At 36.6% G+C, this 26,995-nt stretch overlaps 1 protein-coding gene across 1 annotated transcript in view; it reads left to right on the forward strand.

Annotated features, from left to right (window-relative positions):
- Window positions 1-1,602: 1,602 nt before the first annotated feature.
- LOC129261885 (SH2 domain-containing adapter protein F-like) overlaps window positions 1,603-26,995 on the forward strand; it is a 58,000-nt gene continuing 32,607 nt past the window's right edge. Inside the window, exon 1 of the mRNA XM_064099697.1 lies at window positions 1,603-1,753. Within this exon, the coding sequence (XP_063955767.1) occupies window positions 1,609-1,753 (145 nt within the window). The 5' untranslated portion in view covers window positions 1,603-1,608. The remainder of the gene's footprint in view (window positions 1,754-26,995) is intronic.

Genomic DNA, 26,995 nt, shown 5'->3' on the forward strand with positions numbered 1-26,995 from the left:
AAGTACACATGTAGGCCCCCTACAGTATGCCTCTAGTACAAATGTAATATACTTTTATTTGTTTTTGACATGAGACTCACAATATATTGTATGGTGTGTAATGATTGATGTTTGAAATAAAACTAGGAAATTCTTGCTTTTCAATTTATTTGATTGATAATTCTTACTTGAATCCTGCATCCAGTGGTAAACATTTCCTTTATTCCTGGAAGCTATAAGCTACGATGTACCCAACGCATATCCTCGACTTTCGATCCAGTTGACAATGGCCGTCATTGAGTTTGTAATGGTCCCATACCCACTTTCATTCTTACACTGTATGAGGCCTAATCGATTGATACTGTATGTTCGGTGCTTTCTTTTGTTCAATTAGCAGTGTATTGTGTAGATGTCATGGGTCATTTAGGTGCTAATTAGTGTTGTCAAGCATAATTGGCTGATTGCGGTTCTAAACCATGAATGTTCGCAAAAAGGAATATAATACATAAAAAAAAACTTCAACTCCCATGCAGAATTTTTTTTACATTGTGTGTTGCTCAAATACCATTATATTTATGAAACTAAATGAGTCTATTAAGCCAGTCATTAATTCTTTGATTATTTGACAATGTAAACAACTCCTTTTTAATTGCTCTCTTGAGCTCCAGTATATACATGAATAAATACAAGAATAAAAAAGGTATCCGAAAAAAGTAAAATCAATGAAAATTAAAATTTCACCTAATTCACATTCAAAGTGACAAAGTGGATGTTAGAGTAGCAAAAAAGTCTTTGATTTATGTACATGTATTTTGACCACTCCCTGATTACAAAACCGTACATGTACAAATAAGATTATTTTTCTAACTTTATTAGAAATTTTCCTTATCACCTTTTACTGTATTTTTGATTTTTTCCATAATGTCCTTATTGGTTCTTGTGATGCAAATGCAGATTAAATGAATTCAATGAATTCAAGGTCTAGGTCATTGGTGCATTTAGAATAAGAAAGAAAAAAAGCATGGATAGATAGGGACACACAGACTTGTTTTGCTCAAATAATTTGCGTGATGGAGACTTGTCTGTTAAGAGCAATTTCTGATAATGCACTGTTCTTGTTTCATCCAAGTTCATGTACAATGCATTTTACAGGGTAGTTTACATGGATGCCCAAATTCATATCTAGTGCTTGCGTAACCAATGTTGATTTCTCAGTTTTCCATACTGATATTGATAAAAAAATAAAGGAGAAAAGAAAAGCCAAAAAATCACACATGATATTTTAGTTTGAATGTGTATTTCCTTGTTTAAAGGTAAATTACTTTTGAGTCTGCTTTTTGTCTTGTACTGATTTTCAATGATGTGCATTTGAATAGGAAGAAAAAGGCTGAAATATTGATGATACATATATTTTACTGCACATGCATCTTATGGTACTTGATATTTTACAGTTGAATAGCTTTTATGCACCGACCTTGCCTTGTGCTCCTAATGTCATCCATATGTGCATTATGCATTTTATCTGTGAATGTACTGTAGAACATATGATATGTTTACTTTTTATATTCTCTTTAATATATTCATCAAGTCAGTTAATTTTCTTTTCTTGTATATTTTCAGCCCATTGTTATGGACGACTACAGTGACCCCAAAGATGTTTTAAAAGCTGTCCAAGAAAGTGGCATGGTTATACCCCCTCAGAAACCTGAAATGGTCCATCACTACCCTGAAGACGACTACTCAGTACCATACGAACCTCAACGCATGCTCAAAAGTAAGTCAACATTGCAAAAGAGATGGAAGTTCTCAGACGCTGATCCAGCTGAATTAGACGCCATAGTTTCTAGAGGCCGACTAATGTGCAAAGACATTATGGGCCCCCAAAATGGTATTGTGTCTAATCCAGCTGGATGATCCTCACCTGGAAGTTCTTACCTTTGATTAGAGAAGTGAGGTCAGACAAAACCTGGATCTGCACCTTGATCTAGATCCCTTCATGATCTTTCTTGGATCAAGCATCCATGATTTGTTCCAGGATTGTGGCTCGGCCTCTGAGGTTGGTGCCTGGATCTTGGATCCAGAATCCATGGCTTGTTCTGGGATTGTGGCTTTGCCCCTTAGATCGGCATTTGAATCTAGGATCCAGTATCTATGGCTTATTCCAGGATATGGCTTGGCCCCTAAGATCCGTGCCTTGAACTATAGGATCCATGAATTGTTTCAGGATTAAAGCCCTGCCCCTTAGATCAGCACCTGGATCTAGGATCCTTGATCCATGGTTTGTTCCAGAATTGAAACCTAGACATTGCGAGTAGTATAGAAATCATAGAATAGAGATTGAAGGTGAGTGTGTGTGCTGTAAAAACTAATAAAATATTCATTTTCCTTTTGGGGTCTGCAGATATTTCATTCCTTAAGCTTGTTAATTCATCGCACCAAATCTCACAAATTCAATCCAAATATTGCCATGGCTAATTCAGTATAAATATTTTTTTCATCAGTCAATGCCCTCTCTTCAGTACTTGCGTCACATTCTATGCCAAACATGGCTCCGTTATTTCTAACCTTCAATCAAGGGGTTTGAGCTTGGTTAACGAGAGGAAAAAAGAGATTGATTGATCACTATCATCATTTAACATTATACCCTGTAATTTCCCCCACAATGATATTTTGTGGGTTTTAAAACAAGATGACGTCAGAGAAGCTGTGGGACACATCTAGGTCTCTGTTTCATCCCTGACGCAACGGAGCAGTGGTTTTGTTTTAGCTCCCAATATAATCGAGATGTGATTGATGATTGTAAAGAGATCATGCCTCCTGATCTCCAAGCAACTGATATAATTCCTAAGACCTGCTACACTGTAGAAGGAACATAAGATGCAATCTGGGCCCTGTCTTACAAAGGAGTGTGATTGACCCAATCGATCTCAATTATGGAAAGCCAGCATCACCATAATTACGCATGTGCCTTTCAAATCAAATCATGTAATTTGAATATGATGATTTGAATTATGATGATAATTAATGCATGTGCCTTCAAATCAGATCATGTAATTTGAATATGATGATAATGAATGGAACTGTGTGGCTTGTCATACACTTAATATAAACAACAAATAATTATGCTGAATTATAATAAGATCTCAGTCAATTATCATTTTTTGTAACTTATAAAAAAACTTATAATTAGATCTCAGTCAATTATCAATTTTTGTTTAAACTCTGATGATAAACAACTATCTTTCTGTTCACATTGATATAATGGAAATAATAATACAAAAACAATATCTTTTTCCCTTGCCATTGGTATTCTTGTACAGGATCTAAATAATAGCTACTTGACTTTATTCATATAGAAACAATTCCTCACTCGAGAAAAGTACCATGAAAGCAGATAGACGGGAATATTTCCAGAACAATTTAAATTAATTTATCCTTGAAATTAAAAATTCATCATTGAAAGTGTACAATGTAGAGCTGATTCTAATAGACTCTATTATTAAAGCAAATGCAGAGAGCATGCGTGCATAAAACAACACAACCGTACACATCACTTTCATTGCACTTAATACGTCACAGACTGAAAATAGAAATCTGTGTGGTATAATGATATGCCAATATGTCATGGCATACATTATGTGAGGAGCTGTATGTTTTAATTGAAATGACACCTGAGTTGATTAGATTAACAATGACATTTCCAGCCAGTCTGGTTTAATTAAATGGTGTATAATGTGTAATGTCCAGACGTGATGCGAATTCTAATCAATCAATAATTGTCTTCTTATTGTGTTGTCTGATAAAACAATAAACCCAGCCTGTTGTTCTTCCAAACTTATATTCAAATTCAGAAAATAGATGAAATATCTATATTCACATTATACAGTGTAGTACACATACATGCTTTTTACACTGCATTTCCAAGACCCCATACTATCCTTATCCCCAGACCTTAACCTTAACCCCATACTATCCTTTTTTGGTTTCCCACTGTCTTTCATAATCCCATTCTATTTGCTTTAATAGCCAGGGTTAACACTTTAACCCCGGACTCTCCGCAGCTCATGAATATTGATGATTTTGACACACAGAATGTGTTTAACGTGCAATTTCGAATCCTGTGATTGGCTAATGCTTAGCACCACTTTTCCTTAGCCTGGTTTCGCTTCACACTGCATCTTTTATCACCTCAATTATGGTGCTAGCACCGCAATTAGCCGGCTAACCCTGCTTTTTTGCAGGGCCAGATAGTACCGTACTATATACCGTGCTAGCCCACTTTGCTAAAACGTAGTGTGAAAAGAAAATGGGCTAAGCTTAACCCCGGGAAATTTGTGCAGTGTGAAAAGTACATGTATGTATTGAATGTCCACAACCCTTGTATTAAGTTGGAAAAGAGTCCCCCCGTGTTACTGCTGTAGGTAATATTATTTCAAATAAAAGATGAAAAGGAGGAACAAAATGAGAAATATATCCCCATCCAGAAAGTATTATGATATTTTTCATTGTGATTTCATGATTTTTCATTTATTTTATGAAAATGGGCATACCATTTGTTTATTAATCAAGAGACATACATGTATTAAGGAGACTACATGTATATTTTAGAAGAATGCTGGATTAGGTCGACATGTTTTCTTTTCTTCTAAAATTCGGTATAGAAATGAATGAATTCACTTTCATCAAGCTAGATGAATCATGGCACTCCAAAGAAATAAAAATTTAAATAGCATACATGTATTCAATTATTACATGTATGATTGATGATGTAATAATAAATCATTGTGAAGCCAAATTATTAGTAAGGTGGTAAAATTAAAAGTCAATTTGGATTTGGTGAAGGAGTTGAAATTGAATGTTGCAGCTCTTGATTGTTTCTTCTTTCGTCATGTCTTGCGTAAATGTGACAGCGGCCAGAGCAAATATATGTACATTGAATTAGTAAATGAATAGGGACATCTGATCTTACAGAATCCATTAACAACTATAAAAAGGCTTATGAATGTTTGATGATATCGTCAATGGGGACGGGGTGGGGGTGGGCTCCGAGCGCCAACATGGATTATATGATAGAAAGCAGAGCCAGGGTGTCAAGATGCCTGACCTCATTTCACGTCATATAAACCAGCCTCCCTTAGAGCGCGAATTAATCCAGAAATTGAGGGCTGATTGGAGACAGAATGCTTCCTTGTCTCTCCCGATCATTAAATATTCACCGCTTGTAAACGGCAATGTTTAGTTATTACCACACGGTTTATGGGCAGCAATTACAACACGGCAAATATGCGAGATGCACAGGTGGCGTCAGGGGTGTATAATGTTGCAGTAAGCAGTGATGATTCCCCGCATTTCTTCTTGAAGGTATCCCTCCCATCAATTCACTGTCTTCATTACATTCTTCACCATATACATAATCCTCACCTCTCTCTCTTTCAGAAATATATTTCATCTAACTGTCTGCCTTTGTTATATCAATCTCTCTGTCTCTTTACCTCCCCCTATCCCTCTATTTTCTCTTTCCCTTTCTCTTGCTCATTCCTGTCTTCAGTCAGATCTTAGCAGACGTTAATTCGCACCTATAGCATGATTCCCTTCTTTATCATAAGTTGTCACACAGTAGTTTTCTTTCAGTATTTTCTTCTCTTTCTTTTTTTTCCAATCTCTCTATCCTGATCTCTGTCTCTTTATCTATTCTTATCTACACTGAAACTGTTGTAGCTCTTTGTAGCTCCAAAACTCTTCTTTGACCATCCCTCCTTCCTCTTTCTGTTCCTTTCATTCCTCCTTCTCCCCATGCCTCACCTCTTCTTTATTTTCATTCTCCCATGTATTCCCTCTCCCATCCTCCCTTTTGCTTCCTCTTCCTTCTTTACCTTCACCATCTTTCCTCTTGCTCCCTCCCTCATTCCCTCCCTCTCCCTTTCCCTGTTGGTGTCTTTATCATCCCTCTTCCTACCCCTCTCTTGCTCCTCCCCCTCCTGTGTTTTTCTGCTTCTCTTTCCTCTCTCTTTTGATCTCTACATCCTTCATCCCCAACTTTCCCTCCCTCCCTCCCTCTATCCCCATCCCTCCCTCCAACCCTCCTATCCCCATTTTCCCCATCCCTCCTTCCATGCCCTCCCTCATCCCTATTTCTCCCCATCCCTCCCTCCACCCCTCCTCTCCTATCCCATTTCTCCCCATCCCTCCATCCACCTCTCCTATCCCATCTCTCCCCATCCCTCCCTCTATCCATCCTTCTATCCCCATTTCTCCCCATCCCTCCCTCCACGCCCTCCCTCTATCCCTATCTCTTTCCATCCCTCCCTCCATCCCTCCCTCCATCCATCCATCCATCTCTTTCCTCTAATTGATCCTGGCATGCATTTGGTGGCTGTAAGATGATGATTACATATCTACTGTAGATCGAAGAGTAAAGCCAGCATATGGTTGATAAAACGGCTCGGCATCACTGTCATGTGATGCAATTTCATCTTCAGAAGAAACCAAGGAGAGTGTGTCCCAGATATGATTATGGCACGGAGAACATCTTATAAAGTACCACCATATATACTACACCATGTAACGGGAGATGTGTTTTTCAACTTGCTTTTCCTCCCATGCTGCCTTAAACCCCTTTTAGGCAGCTCTTAATTTCAATGTTACTGCCCTGATATCTCCTTTCTAAATCTCTCCATATTTCACATCTTTTCTCACTGCTTCTTCCACTGCCTGTTTCATTATTCTTTTCTTTGGATAACATGTATCGCCACTGTATGTAGTTGACCTCACATCTAGTTTGAAACTTGAGTATTTCACAATTATGATCGCTTTGTCATAAACAAGTGAATGTAAGTTTTTGAATCCAGTTTTATTTCATAGAAGATGAAAGGATCCCTGTGGATTGTGTTGTAGCCACTAAAGATGTAGTATATATCTTACAGTTTATAGAATTATGGTGTTTGGTCCAAGTTTGTTGTAATATTCAAAGCATTTACAGAATATGAAATAAGGGCTGAATAGTTGTAGCATGTGTCAGAATCAAGTGAAGATGTTAGTTTTTCTTCTTGGTACGATGTGTTAAGACTTAAGTATTCCTTTATAACACAAAATATTTCAGTAATTCGTTATTTATCTTCATCTTTTTGAATATGAATATAAGAAAGACACAAGCCCACCTTTTGGTCAAATTGATTTAGAATTATTGGAAATTGTTGCTTGTACATGTACATGTATATATCCAAGAATTCAACTCGGTAGTTTTGAATACTAAAATCTTCAGAAAAAAGCATTTTGTCTCTTGATATATTTGAAATGAACAATTTTGGGTTAGGGTTATTTTATGCCCAGGTGTAGGAATGAAGATGTAACACTTTGTTTATTTCAAGACATCCAATACTTCACAAATGGAGACTCATCTTGTTTTGAACATATCTTTCTTGATCTCTATATCCTCAAGGCCAAGTTGTTATCTGGGGTACATGTACCTTTGAGAAAGAATAACTGCATCTTTACTGGTTTGCTCCTTCCTTCCAATTTGGGTTACCCTGTCTCTGTTTCCTCTGAATCTTCTATTCGGTAGCAATGTGAACTCTCAGCCAGTCACCCCAATCCCGGCCCCTGTCTGACAATGAGTTATGATTGATCCGATCAATGTCAACTATATATGGAAATCCATCAACGTCGTAATTTTTCTTCAGGAAATTTCCTGTAAACAAAGAGAAGCACACTGGAATTTCAAGAAAACGATGAATGTATGAATATACATCATAATATCTAGAAAATATTTTGAACAAACATGCAGTTTAGATTAAATGTTGACGTTGTGGGCTTTCCATAGTTGTGATTGATTGGATCAATCACAACTCTTTGTAAGATGGGGCACTGGTCTTTATAAATTGCACCCTTCTTTCAAACAGCTAAATTTTTTGTATATTTCATATATTTTGTATATCATATTAGTTGTATTTCATTCCATTTAAAGATCTAAAATATATTATCTAGGTTAAGGCCTGACATTATTTGAATAACATTAAATCTTGGTTTATTGTGTCTATTAAAAGGCTTTAGAACTTTGTCGTGCCTGCTCAAGAATGACAATTTTTTAATAATTTGGATGAATTATTACGAATGCAGTCTTTGCCCCGCATCACCATGACAATCATGTCACTGCTATTGGTAAATTATGGGTCCAGCATAGTATTATGATTGCCACTTCCACTTTGGATTAAACATTTAGAATATTTCCATGTACAATTTTTTAACTTAGATGTGAATGAGCCTTTAAGAGATGCCATCAGTTTAGGTATTTTCTTTGTTTGGACATGCATCAGCCTTTGTTTCCCCTCTTGATTAGTGTCATTGACTGCATTTAGCTTTGACCGGTTACCCTTTAGCAAGCATTCCCGGTCATTATAGGCACTCAGCGGGACACCCCAAGAATAGTGCTACAGTCTTGCCATGTTTGGCGCTGCCAGAGTTCATCGTGATGGATCATTGAATTTTGTTTGCGCTTGAGTTTGTTTCCACTGTTTTTCTAACCTTTGTCCACAAGTAATATTCTTGATTTATTATCACCGACTCCATGGCTCTGATGATTATACTGTAGCTGAAGTCTGCTGCAGGCCAGTCATTTAAAAGGCTTTAAATGCTTGAGGTACTCACTGGCACTTTATCCAATTAGGAAGTTCAAGGCAGAGTGATTGTTTGAAGAAAATATATAATTGTCATTGATTTGTTGATATTAGGACAGTAAGAAGAAATTTCAGCATCTTATTGGTGAAGATGTTCAGATTAGAAAGTCTCATTTTAGCTGTGGTCATATGGAAGGTTCTTGGCCTTTGTCATAAAACTTGCTATATAATAATAAATTTGCAGTATCAGTTTAAAGCTACTGAAATAATTCTATTTGATTTGCTAATAGTAAATTTGTTATAGAAATTGTACATTTGTTGTTTTAACAATAAGTCTTTATGAAATGGGACCCTGATTTTTAAAACTCTTTTTATGCACCAGTATTAGTTCAAATCAAATTTTTCAATGTCAAAATGCCTTTTTACAAAATTTGAGAAGCGTTGTATGTAAGCTATGCTTACAGTATTTTCTTGCTGTATCGAGAACATCCCCGAGGGCCTGCAGTCATATCACATTTCTTTGCATCTCTCAGAATGAACGACTAACATCCTCAAGCTGCATATCTAGATCATGACGGGAGAGCTGAAAAAGAAGAAGATATATCAAGAATTCATTTTAAACTTTTATATTGTCTATCACATATTGGAATACTCAGGGTTCATGAATATTATGCACTGTAAATGCATGCATGGCTAATCTTTGGTTAGACAGAAAGTTTGATCAATAACGGAATGAGATTCTAGAATGATTCTGAAAATACTGTACAGATGCAGATTTGTTGACTGTTGTGAAAATTTTCTATTGATTGCCTTCTTTCTTTTCATGTTTTTCTTCCCTTCTTTTCCTTTAGAAAAAAATACTTAAAAAGTGTTTATTAATTTTTTTTAATTGTATCTATTTTCATTCATTTATTTTAATAATCTATTTCATTTTATTTATTTCTCTATTTCATTTATTTATTCTTATTCATTTATTGTTTTGTGTGTTTGTTTCTTATTTTTGAAGAAGGGGGGGGGGGGTCTTTCTTGGACCTGTTTTAATGAGCCTTGCACATTTGTGGATGTGTATGTCCTATTTATTACAGCTATACTACCTGGTATTTATGAAGGATGTAATATGTATTTTAAGAGCATTGTAAGACATATGTCAGTTCTAAATGAGATAAAAGTGTAACCAGAATCCAAGCACTAACCACCTTGTCAAGGTCTATACTAATCAAAGTGGAGTGTTGGGATATGGCTAATTGCTTCAATTAACATTGACGTCAGTAGATGGCAGAAATATCATTTTTCTCTCTCTTGTGATGGCTTCGGACGCTTCTATGTTGGTCTGCGTTTTCTTAATTTAGAATCAACAAGTCATGTAGAATAATCAGTTGGCAGGAAAAGTGCAGACTGGGATTGATGTCAAAAGAGTTAAATGTGTTGTGAATTGAAATACATGTAGAGTACAGGGGGCCGTTTCATAAAGCTGTTTGTAAGTTAAGAGCGACTTTAAAAACGACTGGTGAACCTTTCTTACGCGCTAAACCATCGCCAATGGTGTACCATTTACCAAAAGAAATTATCACCAGTCATTCTTAAAGTCGCTTTTATCTTACGAACAGCTTTATGAAATACCCACCAGGTATGATAACCAAATGTATGCTGATCCAATGTTAACATCTCAAAATAAAATATTCTGTATTTACTGTTTTGTTATATTTATTTGTATGACTTGTTTTTTATTTCTTTTACTAACTTTATTACTACTATTATCATTATTGTTATTATTATTATCATATTATCATTATTAATTCAATATATTGCTACAACTGCTGCTTCTGCTGCTGCTGCTACTACTACTACTACTACTACTACTACTACTGCTACTGCTGCTGCTGCTGCTGCTGCTGCTGCTGCTGCTGCTGCTGCTGCTGCTGCTACTACTACTACTGCTGCTACTACTACTACTACTACTACTGCTACTTCTGCTGCTGCTACTACTGCTACTACTACTACTACTACTATGACTACTACTACTACCACTATTCAACTGGTACTACTACTATTCCAGTGATAACGTTCATATTTTTTGATGTGGTTTACGCTTCAACTATTATGTCTTTTGAGGGAAAGGAAAAGGGAAACTGAAAGAGTGACTTAATGTGAAAATACCAAACAACTATCAAGGCAATCATTTGTAGTTGGTTTTCACTAGTCCAAACTTTTGATGCGACATTGGGTTGATAATGCAATTGCTTCAGTTACTACTCTGGTTGCCTGGTAATTCAAGTGACATTGAATCATAACGTTGTGTAAAATACAAGTATGACGTAGTCAGCATTGCTGCTTGTGTGAATTTCCCTTTCATTCTCTTATTCACGTCAGCACGTGCTATGTCATATGCAATTTTCTTGAGCAATATCCAGCATGGCTTGGCATGAAAATTGTGGTGATAGTGATATAGGAAAAAATATAACCGGATCTGTTATAGCTGTTATTACCGAAGAAATGAACTTCATAGAACATCCCAACTTTTGCCGTTGCATATTATGATATTCAATATAGGGTTCCAGTTAGGCTTTTATTAAAAGGTCATGTCCATCCCAGAAAAATATTGATTTGAATATAGAGAAAAATCAAACCTGCATAATGTTGAAAATTTGATCAAAATCGGATGTAAAATAAGAAAGATATGGCATTTCAAAGTTTCGCTTATTTTTCACAAAACAGTTATATGCACATCTTAGTGACATAAAAAATGAGAGTTGATGATGTCACTCACTCACTATTTCTTTTGTTTTTTATTGTCTGAATTATACAATTTAATATTTTTTACAGATTTGACAAGGGCCAACTTGACTGACCCATATAGTATTAAAATAATGTTAATTCCACATGTTCAGGGATGCATTAATCTTTGTTTCACTCGACAATGAGGTGAAAATTAGAAAGAGAAATAGTGAGTGGATGATGTCATCAGTCTCCTTATTTGCATACCGACAAGGATGTGCATAATATAACTGATTTGTGAAATTAAGCGAAACTTTAAAATGTCATAACTTTCTTATTTTACATCCGATTTTGATGAAATTTTCAGTGCTATGCTCGTTGGATTTTTCTCTTTTTATTCAAATTGACTTTTGTTAGGGTGGACTTGTCCTTGAAATAGTACAGTGCATATTTCCTTTCCCAATGGTAGAGCTGCTATTTTGTCATTTGATGAGTGTGAAGGCTTACTGAGATACAGTTATAGTATGGGCAATGAGTTAACTTTATGATGTGGATGATTGGCACTATTGAGAAAATGTCCTCCTCAAGGGCAGACAGTTCTTTGACGGGGCTTGAACCCATGTCCTACACAGTCCTTGACCGAGGATATCCTCATTGTCTAGACAGTGACACCTTTACATATCAAGGTATTCTGTTTGATTGTGGGTGGCAGTATTGAGAACATACCCTAGCCAAGGGCATACTTTAGTTGTGGGGCTTGAACCCATGTCCTGCAAAGTCCAAGCGCCATGAGCGCCCAGCAGCAGAGGCGGATACCGGCGCCATAATAACCCTTGATCATTAGTCCTTGTTTTGGGATATCATTGTCTAGACACCTTTACATATCAAGGTATTCTCTTTGATTGTGGGTTACAGTATTGAGAACATTCCCTGGCCAAGGGCTAACGATTGTGGTGGGGCTTGAACCCATGTCCTGCACAGACCGTGTTGGAGGGTTCCCTCATCGTCTAGACACATTTACATATCAAGGCATTCTCTTGATTGTAGACAACAGATGCTGTGGTGGTAAAAATGATCTCATTTACAAAACCTCTATCTATCACAATACATCATACTTTTAGGATGAGATCATGGATTAGTCTAGGGTCTCTGGCTGATAGGACGCCCCTAGATACTGAACATGAGCTGCCATATGCCGATAACATCTTTTTGTTCAGGTGCTTTCATACCAGGTCACTCCTACTAAATACCTGTTACATTCTGATCAGGAAGTTTTGGTACTCTCTGACCTGGAATTTTACCCAGATCAGCAAGAATGCCCTAAATTTTGAGTTTTGCAGGGTAGGGCTACTTTTCCGTAGAACACATTTCATATTAAAGTGTAGATGGGGAACTTCAAGAAAGTGCACAAAATATCCTAGGTCAATCATGAGACAGGTTTTGAGGCAAATCATTACGGCATCAAGTACCAAGGGCTTCCTCAGCCATTTCCTTGGTGGCCTTGTATTAATCTTGGCCCTGAAAATACCAGGACACCACTTTCTAAATAGTTACAACTGCATGTATAGTAACTTCGCCATTATGGCAACTACCATTTTAACAGACCTCAGCAACCAATCAAAATAAAGGTTTCCATGGTTGTTGCCATATTGGCAAAGTTACAATAGTTGTAGCTCTTTATGAAATTTTGTCATTGTGGAAACCCCCAAAGAAAATTCATGTAGCTCTACCCACAAGTAAGTAGGTACTTCAACACGAATTTGTGAGATCTTTGCAGAGGATTTTTGCATTGTGCACATTACAAGAAATTTGATAAATGCATGTGAAGCAAGAAGAATGTTGATTCGTTGAGTAGGAATACAAGTCTTGTTGCTGGCTCGTAAGTATGGGTAGACTTTTCACACGTGAATCTTGAATCATCATTATAATGATGATTGGAATTCATCTTTAGAGTATCGGACCTTTCACCATCACCATCGCGAAGGCAGTATGTGTCCTTGGTGACTTGTCAATCAAAGCACTGCATCGCAAATACAAACTACGATGAGTGCATGACAATTGTATTATCTACGGAAGTGCTTAAAAGGTCACGTAAGCTACGCGCCCCAAAAGATGTTTTGGAGGTCAAGCCTTTCACACTTAACTGGAATTCACCTCCGGAGTAGAATTTGAATTCATGATTGTGATTAGCGTTGGTGATTCTAATCATGCTCTAGTTTGGTTTCACACGTGCAAAAAATTCCTAATTTTTCACTGAAATTATATATTTTTTTACCGTGTGAAAGGGCGGTCAGTCTCATGTAGGCAGATGTGAATTAATTTATATTTTCAGGCCTGAACAAGTTCTGGCAATTTTTTGTTTCAAATTTGTAATCAGGTGGGTATGAGGGCACCTTCAATGTCATTTTTTTTGTAAAGCGAGAACAACAAAGACACAGACTATTTAGCGCCAAGTTTGTGTGGTTTCTCCGCCTTCCTGTCAGAGTCGTTAAAACACTGAGCCATCCTTCCTATTTCAGCGTTGAAGTTTTATACTGTGGTTAGTTTGCTCCAGATTCACCAACAATCTGCAGCTGTTTGATTCAGGAGCAGACAGCAGTCTTTGTTTGGTCTGAAGGTATTTGAAAGACAGTAATAATGTGCAGACTGTTGTTTTGTCATTAAATGAAGTTCATTACCTGACACACTTTTCTTCAGTAAAATAAATGAAATGAAAAAATAGGCTGGTATTAAAAAAAAACTCAATATACTCAAAGAGAAAATGATTTAATTACATGTATTATAATTGTTCGTTGGTTTGAATCCTAGCCATGGCGTGTTTTCCTTCAGCAAGAAATTTATCCACACTGTGCTGCACTCGACCCAGGTGAGGTAAATGGCAGGAAGTAATTCCTCAAAAAGCTGTGCGCACCAGAATCGGTAGACTATCTTAGCCGGGGTAATATAGGACCGCCTTGAGCACCTAGCAAGGTGGATACGTGTGTTATACAAATCCTATATTATTATTATTGTTTATTATTGGACACCCCCTCCAATCCTCAAATACCTGAGAATTAGATGGATGCAATCGATAAATGCAATTTGTTCATCAATTTTTCAACATATTTTCTGAATAGATGAAATTGGGCTCTTAGTTTATATGGGGAAGGAACGAGAGGTGGGTTAGTATAAAGTAAATAATTGACCATAGATTGGTTTTTTTTTCTTCATTTTATGTTATCTTTCATTCAATTTAACAAATTGTGTCACACCAGTCATAATTATTATGAAAGAGTGAAATTATTGACTGGGAGGGATGGGGGGGGGGGGGGGGGGAGGAGCCAGGGTATGATTTCTTCATTTATGTGACACCATACATGAAACCATAAAGTTATAGGATATGGTGTTATGCTACGCGGGAAATTATGTTATCATTTGACATACAGGTTTCCAACAAACATGACACCATTCTCACATTTTTAAAAAGAAAACAGTTTGCAAAGGGATGGGTATAACAATGTGTTCTATAACATTTGTCATGTTAGCTTGGGGATGTGGTCAAAGTAAATTAGATTGCGGGTAAAATGCCTGTGTATCACCATCACAATACTGTAGTAGCTGTCCTGCGAGTTCAGATAGCAATCAATACAAACAAGTTTTCTCAGAAGTAATCGAATCTCATTTCTCTTAAGGTTTCATGTATCTAGAGCACTCCCCAGTGAATAACTTTCAATGGAAAAAAATGCTATGGATGTGAAACTCCCCCTTGCCTGTTACGACATTATTCTCGGTAACATAAAAAGACCCCCAAATTTTCTCAGATTTAAGGTACCTTTACAGAGGAGCACTAGATAGAAATGATATGATAATTATAGACTCTTGTCATAATGGATTTATGAAAACAATTTGAGAAGAAACTAATTATTCATTAAAAAAAATACAAATTCTTTTTGTATCTCTAAAATCTATTCAAATTTTAATACATTATTTTAGATTGTAACATATATATACAAAACATGTTGCCACTTTCTACTGGAGTTTTAATGTGTAGAAGACAAACTGTATACAGACAAAGAATAAACACAAATTGAGCAAAATGCCAAATGCTCATTCTCTAAAATTGAAATTGAAATTCTCTCCAAAAATACAGACTGCATAAAAGTGTCTTTTCAATTACCAGCAGATTTATCATGAGCAGACATTTATGGATCATAAATATTTACTGCTGTTAATGGATCTTGAGATATTTTACATTATGTGCAGTTAGGTGTCCTTGTGTATTATACTGGATGGCTCAGTACCTGGTATATTTCAGTGTTTCATTCGATGCAGAAATAAACCTGTCAAGAGGAATATACATGGATAATTTAAATGCCATGGATTATAGATATATGCCTATTATTACCATTAAATCTTAACATATTGGTTCTCAATAGAATGAAATTGGAAGTGTAAAAAATTTCATGATTAGGACATTACTTTCTGATTGAATCATAATTATGTATCAATATTGATTACAGAATATTTTGCCATTATATTGTGAAGAGGAGAGTGTACCATTTTTTGTGGATCATATCAAGGAAACTCTTTAATTGTATATCCTCCTCCTAAAAAGACCTCCGATGAACCAAAGTTGATGAAACTTTGGATAACATGGATCTCAGTGAAGTTGTTTAACTTAAAATATTTCACAGATTATAGATTCATGATTATTTATGACTATTAGATCTTTATGACCGTTTAAATTTATATCTTTATAAACTGGTTCTCCGTAGAAAGAAATTGGTAGTGTAAATTTTAAAAGATTATTATTGAGGCATTGCTTACTGATGTTTTTTGCGATTAGTGTTAAAATGTGAAGACTTAAAGTGTACCTGGGCAGCATTTTTATGGATCTGTGTAATATTATATTAGTTTGTCCAAAATGGACTCCAATGAAATGGAAGTATGAAAGAAGTCCATGAAGTCTTCTTGAAGATGCACCCGTCGGAGATCCATATACCCGCATCAAATTAGATGTTGCGATTTGGGATGTCCTCGTAGTGCATCCATGGATGCCCTTGGTTGGGGACAGAGGATGGGATCGCCGGTAGATAGAAGGAGACGGGTTACTGTTATCTTTTTAATGCCATCCATGTGTCTGTCTGTCCTGCTCACAGAAAGGATGAGTCATCCATGCGATGGTGATGATGTGCCGGAGCTAGCTCTCTCCCTCATCCTTGAGTTGTTTGGAGTGGAGAGGGATGATGATATGGGGAACGGAAGAAAAAGGAAGGAGGAGATGTAGGAGGAGAAGAAGGGAGAGGTCAGGAGAAGAATAAAGGGGAGAAATTGGAGGATAAGGAAGTGGGGGGGGGGGAAGAAGATGAATGAAAGAGAATTAGGAAGGGGGAGGGGGAGGAGGTGGTGGAGAAGGATGAAGATGAGGAGGGGGGATGTCGGCCAAATCGCCAAAAGCAAGAAAACAGTTAGTTTAGAGCAGAAAGAGAGAGAAGGGGGGGGGGGTATAGTATATAATGGGTATGGGGGATATTAAGAAAAATGGGCAGAGGACATGAAATGAAAGCTTTTATGCGGAAGGGAGGTGTGGTGGAGACGGGAGGGACGGGGTGATAAATGGGAGCATTACTAGGGATAATACACTTCACATTGACACAAGTCGTAGCATGTGCCTGAAATGGGGCTCCCAATCAACCCAGCTGCAGAGTAGAATAGGGCATGAAGTTCACGACAGGGTCATGGGATGAAAACAGTTTGATTAATTTATTCATTGCATGATGATAAAAGGTAGACTATGAGTAGTGTCTGAATAGCATCCAATTACGGAATGAATGATATGTTTCAGACTTGAAGAGGCAGGAGGTAGATATGTATAATAGCAGAGAAAAGCGCAAGAGGGGCAGTGATTATTGTATGTACATGTGCCTTGTGCAAGTGTGCACCTATATTCATAATTATAGGGCCTTTATGATATATTATGGAACCTCTATGATCAAGTATGACATTTGTAGATGCAAAGGAGACCAGGATATTCAATTAGAATGACATTGTACTTGTACTTTTACTAAATCTTAGAAGTGGATTATTTTTTCAAAGTTCATTTCAGACTCTGTGTGTACTTTCAATATCAAAAGTAGAAACAAAACTGTTTTTAAAGGAAGGTATGTGGGATAACCTTATTTGGATCAGTTAGCTTTTATCCGAAAGGAAAACATTGTGAAATCAACTTGTAGATTACCATAATGTTGTCATGAAACTTAGTTAGACAGTACATTGCACTTCTTCTGGCAAACGTTCAAAACAATGCGAAACAAAGATTTGTGGAAATTTGCGAAGGGGAAAGCCCCTTCAATGGGAAAGAAAATATCACCCATGTAAAATTGATTTTTATCGCTCACGGTGGGACTTGATTCTTTTCAGATACCTAGGACGCATAATCCCACATTTCCTCATCTTGAGGATATTCATGCAAAAATTGTTTTATGGATTCTTGAATGTGATTTGATGATAGAGAGAGATTGAGAGGATAATAAGGGGTGTGTTCATATAATGTTGAAATAAACATTCAGAATTGCTTACCTATACATTAAAAAAGCAATGATAACACATGTTTTTTTTATAGAATAAATTACACTGGTTTTTGATTTTTCTCATGACTGAATAAATCAGTGATCTGTAAAATTAAGTAGCAACACCTCTAGAAGGGGGGGGGGGGGGGGGCTAAAAAGAAGCAGAAGTGAAAACCAAACTTTGGACTTCATCAATGGCTGGGGTAACTCTGGTCAAAAGTGGGTATACTCTTAGTGCTTGCATGCCAGAGCATCCCCAAATGGTATTTTCTCAAGAAACGTCACTGTTGAAATGATAGTTTAGTCATTTTTTTTAGCATGAGATGATTTGTCCCTTTAAAACCAATGAATATTGAGTCTATTGATGGGTCCAATATGTGAGAAGAAAGCCGTTTGGGTGGATGGGGATAGCATATGTGTGTGTATGTGACTGGCCTGTCAAGTGGCGACTAATGAACTCTGATGAACTGTCATGCTTGCCTTTCTTCTAGTCGGAACCAATTTATTAAGTAGGATCAGAATTATCTAAATACTGCTAGCTGAATCTTGCAGTTAGAATTCAGGGGAACATTAAAAATTGCAAAATATCTTTGAATCAATAGTACGGAAGATGTTGTTCTATCTTTGAATCGTTTTTCATTTTTCAATTCGTGGTAAGGCCTATGTTATTTCATTGTATTAAACACATTTCTATAATTAATTTTTCGCTTATTCATTTTACTATCTCTATTAATCAAGTTAATTATCAATAAACTATTTTTTATTTTATTTATGTTTATTTCATTCATTTTGTGATAAATGAATGAATAAATAATAAACAAGTGATTAGATACATGAATGATTATCAATTAAATTCAGTTATAAAGTCATGTATTTTGCGAGCTGATAGAGAATGGAGCATCAAACAAAAGATTGATGAGAAAATAGCTTATACAGGAAAATTGGAATCATCCAACTATTTAACAGTCATCCCCATTAATAATTTGGGAGTCTTCTATTAAAAAATCCTTTAATATTGATTTAAATAATATGTTAAGAAAAAAAAACCCAAGTTTTATTTGTAAAGGATTTGATATCAGATTCTAAACAACTGTGTGCACTAAACCCAAAATAGAAGTAATGGATCTAAGGAGATCACAGGCAATTTACGTAAACTCCTGATGAGAAAAACTAGGCCAGTTAAGTGGAGAAATGGCTGGATAGAAAGGCTACGACATCTCGAGAGTGACGCCTCCTGTGTGCTTGGGAAGGAATCATCAGAGAGAGGTTTCCAGTCCGGTGTCTGGTCAGATTACTTGCAGCCATCTTAAGTGGCCTGGTGCAGGCAAAATGATATACCAGTCGGGCCCAGCTTCATCGACTCCTCTAATGCATCCAATCACTCTACCGTTGTCTGCCAATCTTAAAGGAAATTGTGTTCACACAGTAACTTGACTTAAACAATCATGCATTTACTTGTTTGGCAAGTTTACTGTCTGAACACAATGGCCCGTATTTTGAAGTCAAGTTTAACTTAGAGCAAGGTCTATCTCTGTGCTAAAATTATGGGGATCCAAAAGTTAAAAAATTCTGCTTATATTGTTATATTTCTTATGTTTACTATTTTGTTTCCTTTTGCTTTCATAATGAAGAAAAATACGTCAGTTGTCATTCCCAGACAATTATGAACAATTTGGGTATCATATGAGTTAATAGATTGAATGTGTACTTCAAGGAAAATGCGTTCATATAATTATAATAACTGAACTTACACAATGATGCATTTACCTGTTTAGCAAGTTTAATGTGTGAACATGATGTCTGTCAGTCTTCAAGGAAAAGGTATTCATATAAAAAATTTAAGTTAGAGAATTACACTTACTTGTTTTTTTAGTGTATTATGTGAATGTGCACAAAGGTGAAATGTAATGAATATAAATTTAAACTGCATGATTCATGTCATAATATGTTATTTTTTGTGAATTTATTTTTTTATCTATGGCACTTCTAGCTTCAGAAATATGCTAGGTTGGAGCATGTTAAGTTTATGTAAATGACTTTTAATAATTGCTAAAAGTAGTGCAGTACTACTTATTGAATATATTCAATACCCACTTATTTCCAATTCTGAATGAAACTAATGAAATTGTAAACAGTTGTGCTCAAAAGTTAGTGAACCCCACCACAAAATGCACCTTCATGCTCAGTGGCTGAGTGTTGAATGCAGAAAAAGTTGGGGACAATGTTTGGCAAGCCCAGAGAAACAAACTATATGAATGTGATATGTTATCACCAGACTTCACAATTAAATATCTAAGATATAGCAGAACTTGAACACTTTAAATATGTCAATTTTTTGTTGGGTTCATTACCTTTTGAGCACAACTGTATATAATCGGAGTGACAGGAGATGTTATGAAATCCAGAGCCAGTATAAACCTGGTTCATGTGTTGATAGCTGTAGCCAATCTCAGGTCAAGGCTGCTAGTTAAAATTTCTCTCATTATAGACTTGGCACACGTAGCCTGAGGCACAGGTCAAGACCAAGGCGAGCAAATGCAGCCTTGAGGCACACCATAACACATGCATTTCTGATAGAAAGGAGTATCAATCAGGTATAAGAAAGATAACACTTCTGTAGCAGAGATGATCCAATCAATTATTTCATAATTGTTAACCACAAATTTTATCAACTCTTTTGACTGTGAGCAATCTGGAAATATTTAAATGCAATACAACATAAGAAGTTCATGTTGAGAAGAAATATCAAACAAACCATTTGTTGTTTCTCTCAAAAAGAAAAATAGTTAAAAAATTGCAAGATAAAATGACTCTCAAATTGCGTAGGATGAAATCAAAGAGCAAAGCACATGAATAAAGCATTTCTCCCATGGACAAATATAATTCTGTATAAAACCTGACAGCGTCAAAGTGCCTCACAAACAGGCTCCAGTCTTCATCATCAATCTCCCTTTACCTTGACTTTCAAGTCTTGTCTGAATCTTCCAAGATACCATATTTCCTCAAATTTACTTTCATACCCATCTCCAGCGATAATCATATTCCTGGTTCCGAAAGCATCCATGATTGTTGCAGGCCAGGCTCACTCATGTACACTTAATTAATCGACCCATGGGCTCGAGACATTTGCCTTTTGTTTAAACAATGGAGATGTTGCAAAGAAATGGTAAGCGGTGCATCCGATTTTGTGTGAAATGTCCAGCTGTGCATTAACTATTAAATGCATATCTTTATTATTTCTGCGGTCTTTGACCCGAGAGATTCCGGGAAAATCTTCCCTCAGTTTACTCTAATTGGATGAGTCACTGTATTTTTAGCTTAATTGCAATTCTTAGAGGTTGTGGATCATAAATGAAGTCAGATATGGCTTATGGATGATTGGCGCGAAAGCTGTTTTTTGTTGTTGAATTGTTGCAGTACCATTATTCGTGACTGCTGTGCATGAATTCTTGGATGGATATCTGTGACAAAGATACCAAATGTTACATTGTATCTCTCAAAGAGTGCCAATAGGGCCGTCTGCACCAGCCTGAGTTTTTGAATAATTGCGCTATTTCTGATCCGGCAAATTATTCCGATCTGAACAATCTTAAGATTATTTGTAATGGAGATCCAATCATTGATAGTTTGCTGAATTTATCTCGAGATTGCAATCCCGAGTCAACTTAAGATTATTTGCAAAATAGCACGCTATCTATGAATTATCCCGCTAATTCGCAGGTGCAGACGCACTCAAGATTCAACTCAGGATTATTTATTCATGGCATCAGACAATAATGCATTGATGCTTTGCTTGAGCATGAATTGCTCTTCTTGCGCTGGAGGAGATGGGGTTTCTTGAATCTCGAGATTAATCATGAAGGGGGCTGATCGGGCTAAAATCTCGAAATTGAGCAAACTCAGGCTAGTGCAGCACCGCCCAATGACTTGAGACAGTTCATAATTTAAGCATATTTGTTAGAACATAAATCATGACAAAAAGTAATGAAGCATGAATCTTTTTGTTGATTCACACTTCACACCTAAGCTGAACATCTGGGTCAGGTAACAGCAAGAACTACAATCAATTGCAACTTCATATGATTGATTGATAGATATGTAAGTGGAAGCGCCATGGTGTAGTGGTTCTGACTCTCGCCTTGTAATCAGAAGGTCGTGTGTTCTAATCCCACCATGGCCTAGCGTCCTTTGGCAAGACATCAATCCACAATTTGCCACTCTCCACCTAGGTGGTAAATGGGTACCCGGTAGGATGCGAAAGTCTATGTAGTATGCCTAGCAATTGAGTCTTGGAACTCTTGTTGGAATGCTCCCCAGGGAGTGGAGATGGTGCATACGTTGTATGCGGGCATGCAAGGATCCAATGACCGGGGTAATAATATATCTGTAAAGCGCTTAGAGACTTCGTTCCGATGTGTTAAGCGCTATATAAATGCGGAATATTTATTAATATTATTACACCATTTAGAGCCTAAACCTGCAGAATTTAGTTTACGGCAAGTTTTGCAATCAATGGGATTAATTGAAATTTAGTATTACAGAGCTGTGATATCTTAGTTTCACAAGTTTCATTCTTATCCGATGATGATACACTCCATTTTATTAAGATGTTTAAAAGAGTAAGAAGGTGAGACTTCGGGGTTAAGTTGAGGCAGTTGTAGGCCGGAATGTCATGCTTAGCAATAAGCTGATTGTCTAAATAGCCCCCCCCCCCCTCACACACACCAGGGATGGTAGACATCAAATATATTCCAGTTGCAGCGGGGGCGCAGGCTTCATTTAGTGATTTCCCCTGTGATCATCACTCCCTGCTTATGACCCAGGAACGAGTATGGGGAGGGAAAGGGTAAAGGAACATCGGCTCTTTAAAGGACAAGTCCACCCCAACAAAAAGTTGATTTGAATAAAAAGAGAAAAATCCAACAAGCATACCACTGAAAATTTTATCAAAATCGGATGTAAAATAAAAAAGTTATGACATTTTAAAGCTTCGCTTAATTTCACAAAAAAGTTATATACATGTATATGCACATCCTGGCTGGGATGCAAATGAGGAGACTATGACGTCATCCACTCACTATTTCTTTTGTATTTTATTGTATGAAATATTCTAATTTTCTTCTCATTGTCAAGTGATACAACGATTAATTCCTCCCTGAACTTATGAAATTAGCATTGTTTAATACTATATGGTTCAGTCAAGTTGGTCCTTATTGTCAATTAGATAAAAAATTAAATATTGTATAATTCAAACAATAAAAAATAAAAGAAAAAGTGAGTGATGGACATCATCGACTGACTCACCTAGTGTGCATATCACTGTTTTGTGAAAAATAAGTGAAATTTTAAAATGTCATAACTTTCTTATTTTACATCTGATTTTGATGAAATTTTCAGCACTATGCTAGTTTGATTTTTCTCTATTTATTCAAGTCAGCATTTTCCTGGGGTGGACTTGACCTCTAAGATTCTGAACAACTTTGTACAATTTTTATTTAAATGTTTTTATTACTTTGTACAATTTTTGATGGACCATACATGAGAGATTATGCATTGAATGCCATTCGTGCTATGGAGATTAAGCATGACTTAAACACTCAACTGACTTTGAAACAAATGGGAACCCTTGAATGTATGCAATCATAACACAAAACAACCAATGGAACATACCCTGAGCCTCATACCCCCTCCCAAGTGCATCTGTCTGAGTTTCCTCTTGTGATGCCTAAAGCAAATAAAGATGTAGAGATATCAAGCTTTCTACCTGGTTTCCTGTGTCTTCATTGCTTTCTGTTTCGCAACAATGGATTAGAGACATACAAAGTAACTACCTGATCAAGATTTCATCAGTCCGTCTGTCCCTTTAGGTGGGTGAGAGCCCTAGATGTTGATGGTGGTTCATAAGAAGGTCACTGTCTTTTGAGATATTCTGGATGTTTTTACCAGAAATATAGGGCTCTTGTTTGTCTGAAGATGTATCAGTGTCTTCTTTGGGGTTTGATAATGGGCATTTTCAGACCAACTCGATCACTTAGAATACCCATAAATTTGCAAGAAGCTGCTTAGGAGCCTGTAGCATAAAACTTTTGCCTTAAAAACACTCTGGCAAACAAAATAATGCCATGAACACATACATTACATGTAACGCATTAATGAACCCTGCCAAAAAAAAAATTACTAGAGGTTTTTTTTTTATGCAACAGGCCCCAGGGCTCAAGTCAAAATACACGTACTCAATAACTATTTCCCACATTAATCCGACCCCAACCAGAGACTTTGAGGGTAAGTTCTCAAAGTCATGAGCATGTACCGTATGGATTGAGTACCAGACAAGGCATTCATCTGTAACCAACGTATTACAGCGAGCGATGGGATACAAGTTCCTAACATTTTCTCTAACACTCACTCAATACAAGTACCTACCTGTTCTATTTACAATGTAGGAGGTATGTTCTTTCCAAGATTACAAGGTATATGCTTCCATATTGGAAATAATACCTGGTATTTTCTCATTAGGATAGAGCGGGGTAAATTTCCCAATCAGAGAATATCTGGTATTCTAGGAATTGTGTCGGTTTGAATATGCCTCCTTTCATCTTGAGAAAATTGTGAAGGTTGCACAAGTACATGAACTTGGTCATGTTTTGGGAATTCACTTAATTCAGTACAGACACATACCCGAAGAGTTTCGCAGATGGTAGCGGGGTCTTTCACGGTCCAGTTTCTTAAAACTTTCCAACAGAATTACGATAACTGTTCAATGCCTCTGTGATGCATTTGATTGGCTGTGAGCAGATTTGTCACTGATTTTGGGTCATTTGCTATTATTGACAAGGTTTTATGAAATGGGATTCTGGACTGGCTAACTGCCATTAATGACATTTCCAGCAAATCTGATACTGAGAATAATGACCTAGTGTTCACAGACACAAGTACACCCTTTCTTTGACAAGTTTTGATGTACCTAATCTATCCCTTCATGTTTCACATTCCTGCACTTGTAAAGTCTTATAAAAAGGGATTTAGGTCTTGTACACACAAAGATAGATAACCGTCATAATTAATGTAGTAATCATAATTAATGTAGTAAGTTAAACGATAATGATACAATCCATAGTCAAAACAGAATATAGAACATTCATTATACACAATGAGGGAAAAAAAATTTTGTTAGGGTATGATTTCAGTAAAAAGAAATGAAAACGATGTGTGACTCATTCAGAAACAATAGCAGTGTCCCTCCTGAAAACCAGTAAATAATGGGATTACATAGGATGGGAAATACCATTTTGATATTTCGCTTCTTCCTTTGACGACGGTCTGGGTTTGATGATTCATCTGGTTTGAGGGTTGTTAATACAAGGTTACCTGTCTAATCAGCTCGCTCATTTTTCAATATGTGGGACTGTTGGTAATTAGAGTCATGCTTATCAGTCACGGTTATATTGAACATCATGGAGAAACGTCAATATTAATTTTCCTGCACAGAGCTACCAAAGTCAGATGGAATGCTGAGGGTTTTCATTATTTCTGATGGAAATTACTTTTTGTATAAATTGCTAATTTAGAATTTTCAACAAATTCAATATTGTAAATAGGCCTTGAGGGATAATAAAAGCTCAAATTTGATGAGCAATCATGCCCAATAGTCCCAGCCAATTGCAGTTTGATACAAATCTTATTCATATCATGGAATTATTGGGTAACCAATTCAACCGAAGCAATATCACCAACTATCAGTGATAAGTACTGCATTTGTAAAAAGAAACAAAAAAGAGATTGGGAATCACTTATCAGTGTAAGATGTGAACATGGTGTTACTTCATGATGATTCAACTACATTGATGTTTCCTCTAAAAACATGCATCATTCGCAAACATGCAAGACTGTAGACAGTACTTCTTCTAGGATGTGTACAGAAATATTCCCCCTTCTTTCTATCTTTTCCCATTTGTTGGAGTGCTTCTTTTGCTATGGGCACAATCCTTGTGAAGTGTTTTTTTGAGGATGGTTAAGGAGTGCCTGGCATGCATAGTTCTTCATTATTTTTCTACAGTAACCTTAGTTTCTTGTACTTCTTGGTGTCCTTCGTACCCTCCTAGCATAGCACCCCTTAGGGTTTGGCACATTAGAGAACTGCTTTGCTAAAGTGATTATAAACAAGAGATGCTACTTCTTTCTCTTCTCATTGTTTAAATGTGAACGGGAACACCTTCCAAGTCTAACTTTGATGATTCTTACCATGTGATGAGGTATCAGAACTGTCTGATTTTGTGCTCATAAGTATGATAAATTATCGGTTATACTATAGTATTTATTTTCCTTAGAACAAAAATATAAAAAGAATGGATAGCCCCTATTCAGTTTTGTAAACATGGCAATATTCTTCCGTGGGGTCCATACTCCATAGTCATTACAATGCTTTGAATCGTTAAAAGTACACTCATCAATTGAAGGTCAGTTTGTGTTTTTGTGTATTCATCTCCATTTTGATTAAACAAGGTTTTTAGAAAAAACAACAAAACAAAACAAAAAACACAGAAATTCTTCGAAACCAGTGGTCGCTCAACGTGAACATGCCCATAATCAGTTTAGATAAAGATCACAGAGCATTATCCTGATTAGACACCTGAGCCTGAAGCATGATAGCAAGGTTCTACGAAAAATGGCATATTAATGCAATAAGAGACATGCATGCATGTGTGATTACTTTTGGCGCTGCCATCAGAATAGGAGGAAACGTGATATTTATCTCGGGAGAACATGAAATAACCTTTAGAATTCCCCAGAAAGCCCATATGTCAAAATACTGACATGCATCGTCAGAGCCATGATGACATTCAAAGGGCTCATGCTGTCTGTATTGATAGCTCCCCATTACCAGCCTTCTTTCACGAGGTGCAGAAGGTTCTTCCTTCACAAAGTATTTCATGCGGGACGTATTATTAACACCTTTCTGCCTCTGAATCAGTCCAGGGGACCATGACACCAAGCTATCATTGTACACAGCAAAATTGTAGTGTTTATTGGTGTACATAGAGGGCCACACCTGTCATTTCTCTCTGGTGCTAAATTTTTGGTGTTAGTCCGACTCCTGTTACTGTTACACTCTATGGCCCGTATTCTGAACTCGGGGTTTAA

The sequence above is a fragment of the Lytechinus pictus genome, chromosome 5 (assembly GCF_037042905.1).
Source record: "Lytechinus pictus isolate F3 Inbred chromosome 5, Lp3.0, whole genome shotgun sequence".
Classification (NCBI taxonomy): Eukaryota; Metazoa; Echinodermata; class Echinoidea; order Temnopleuroida; family Toxopneustidae; genus Lytechinus; species Lytechinus pictus.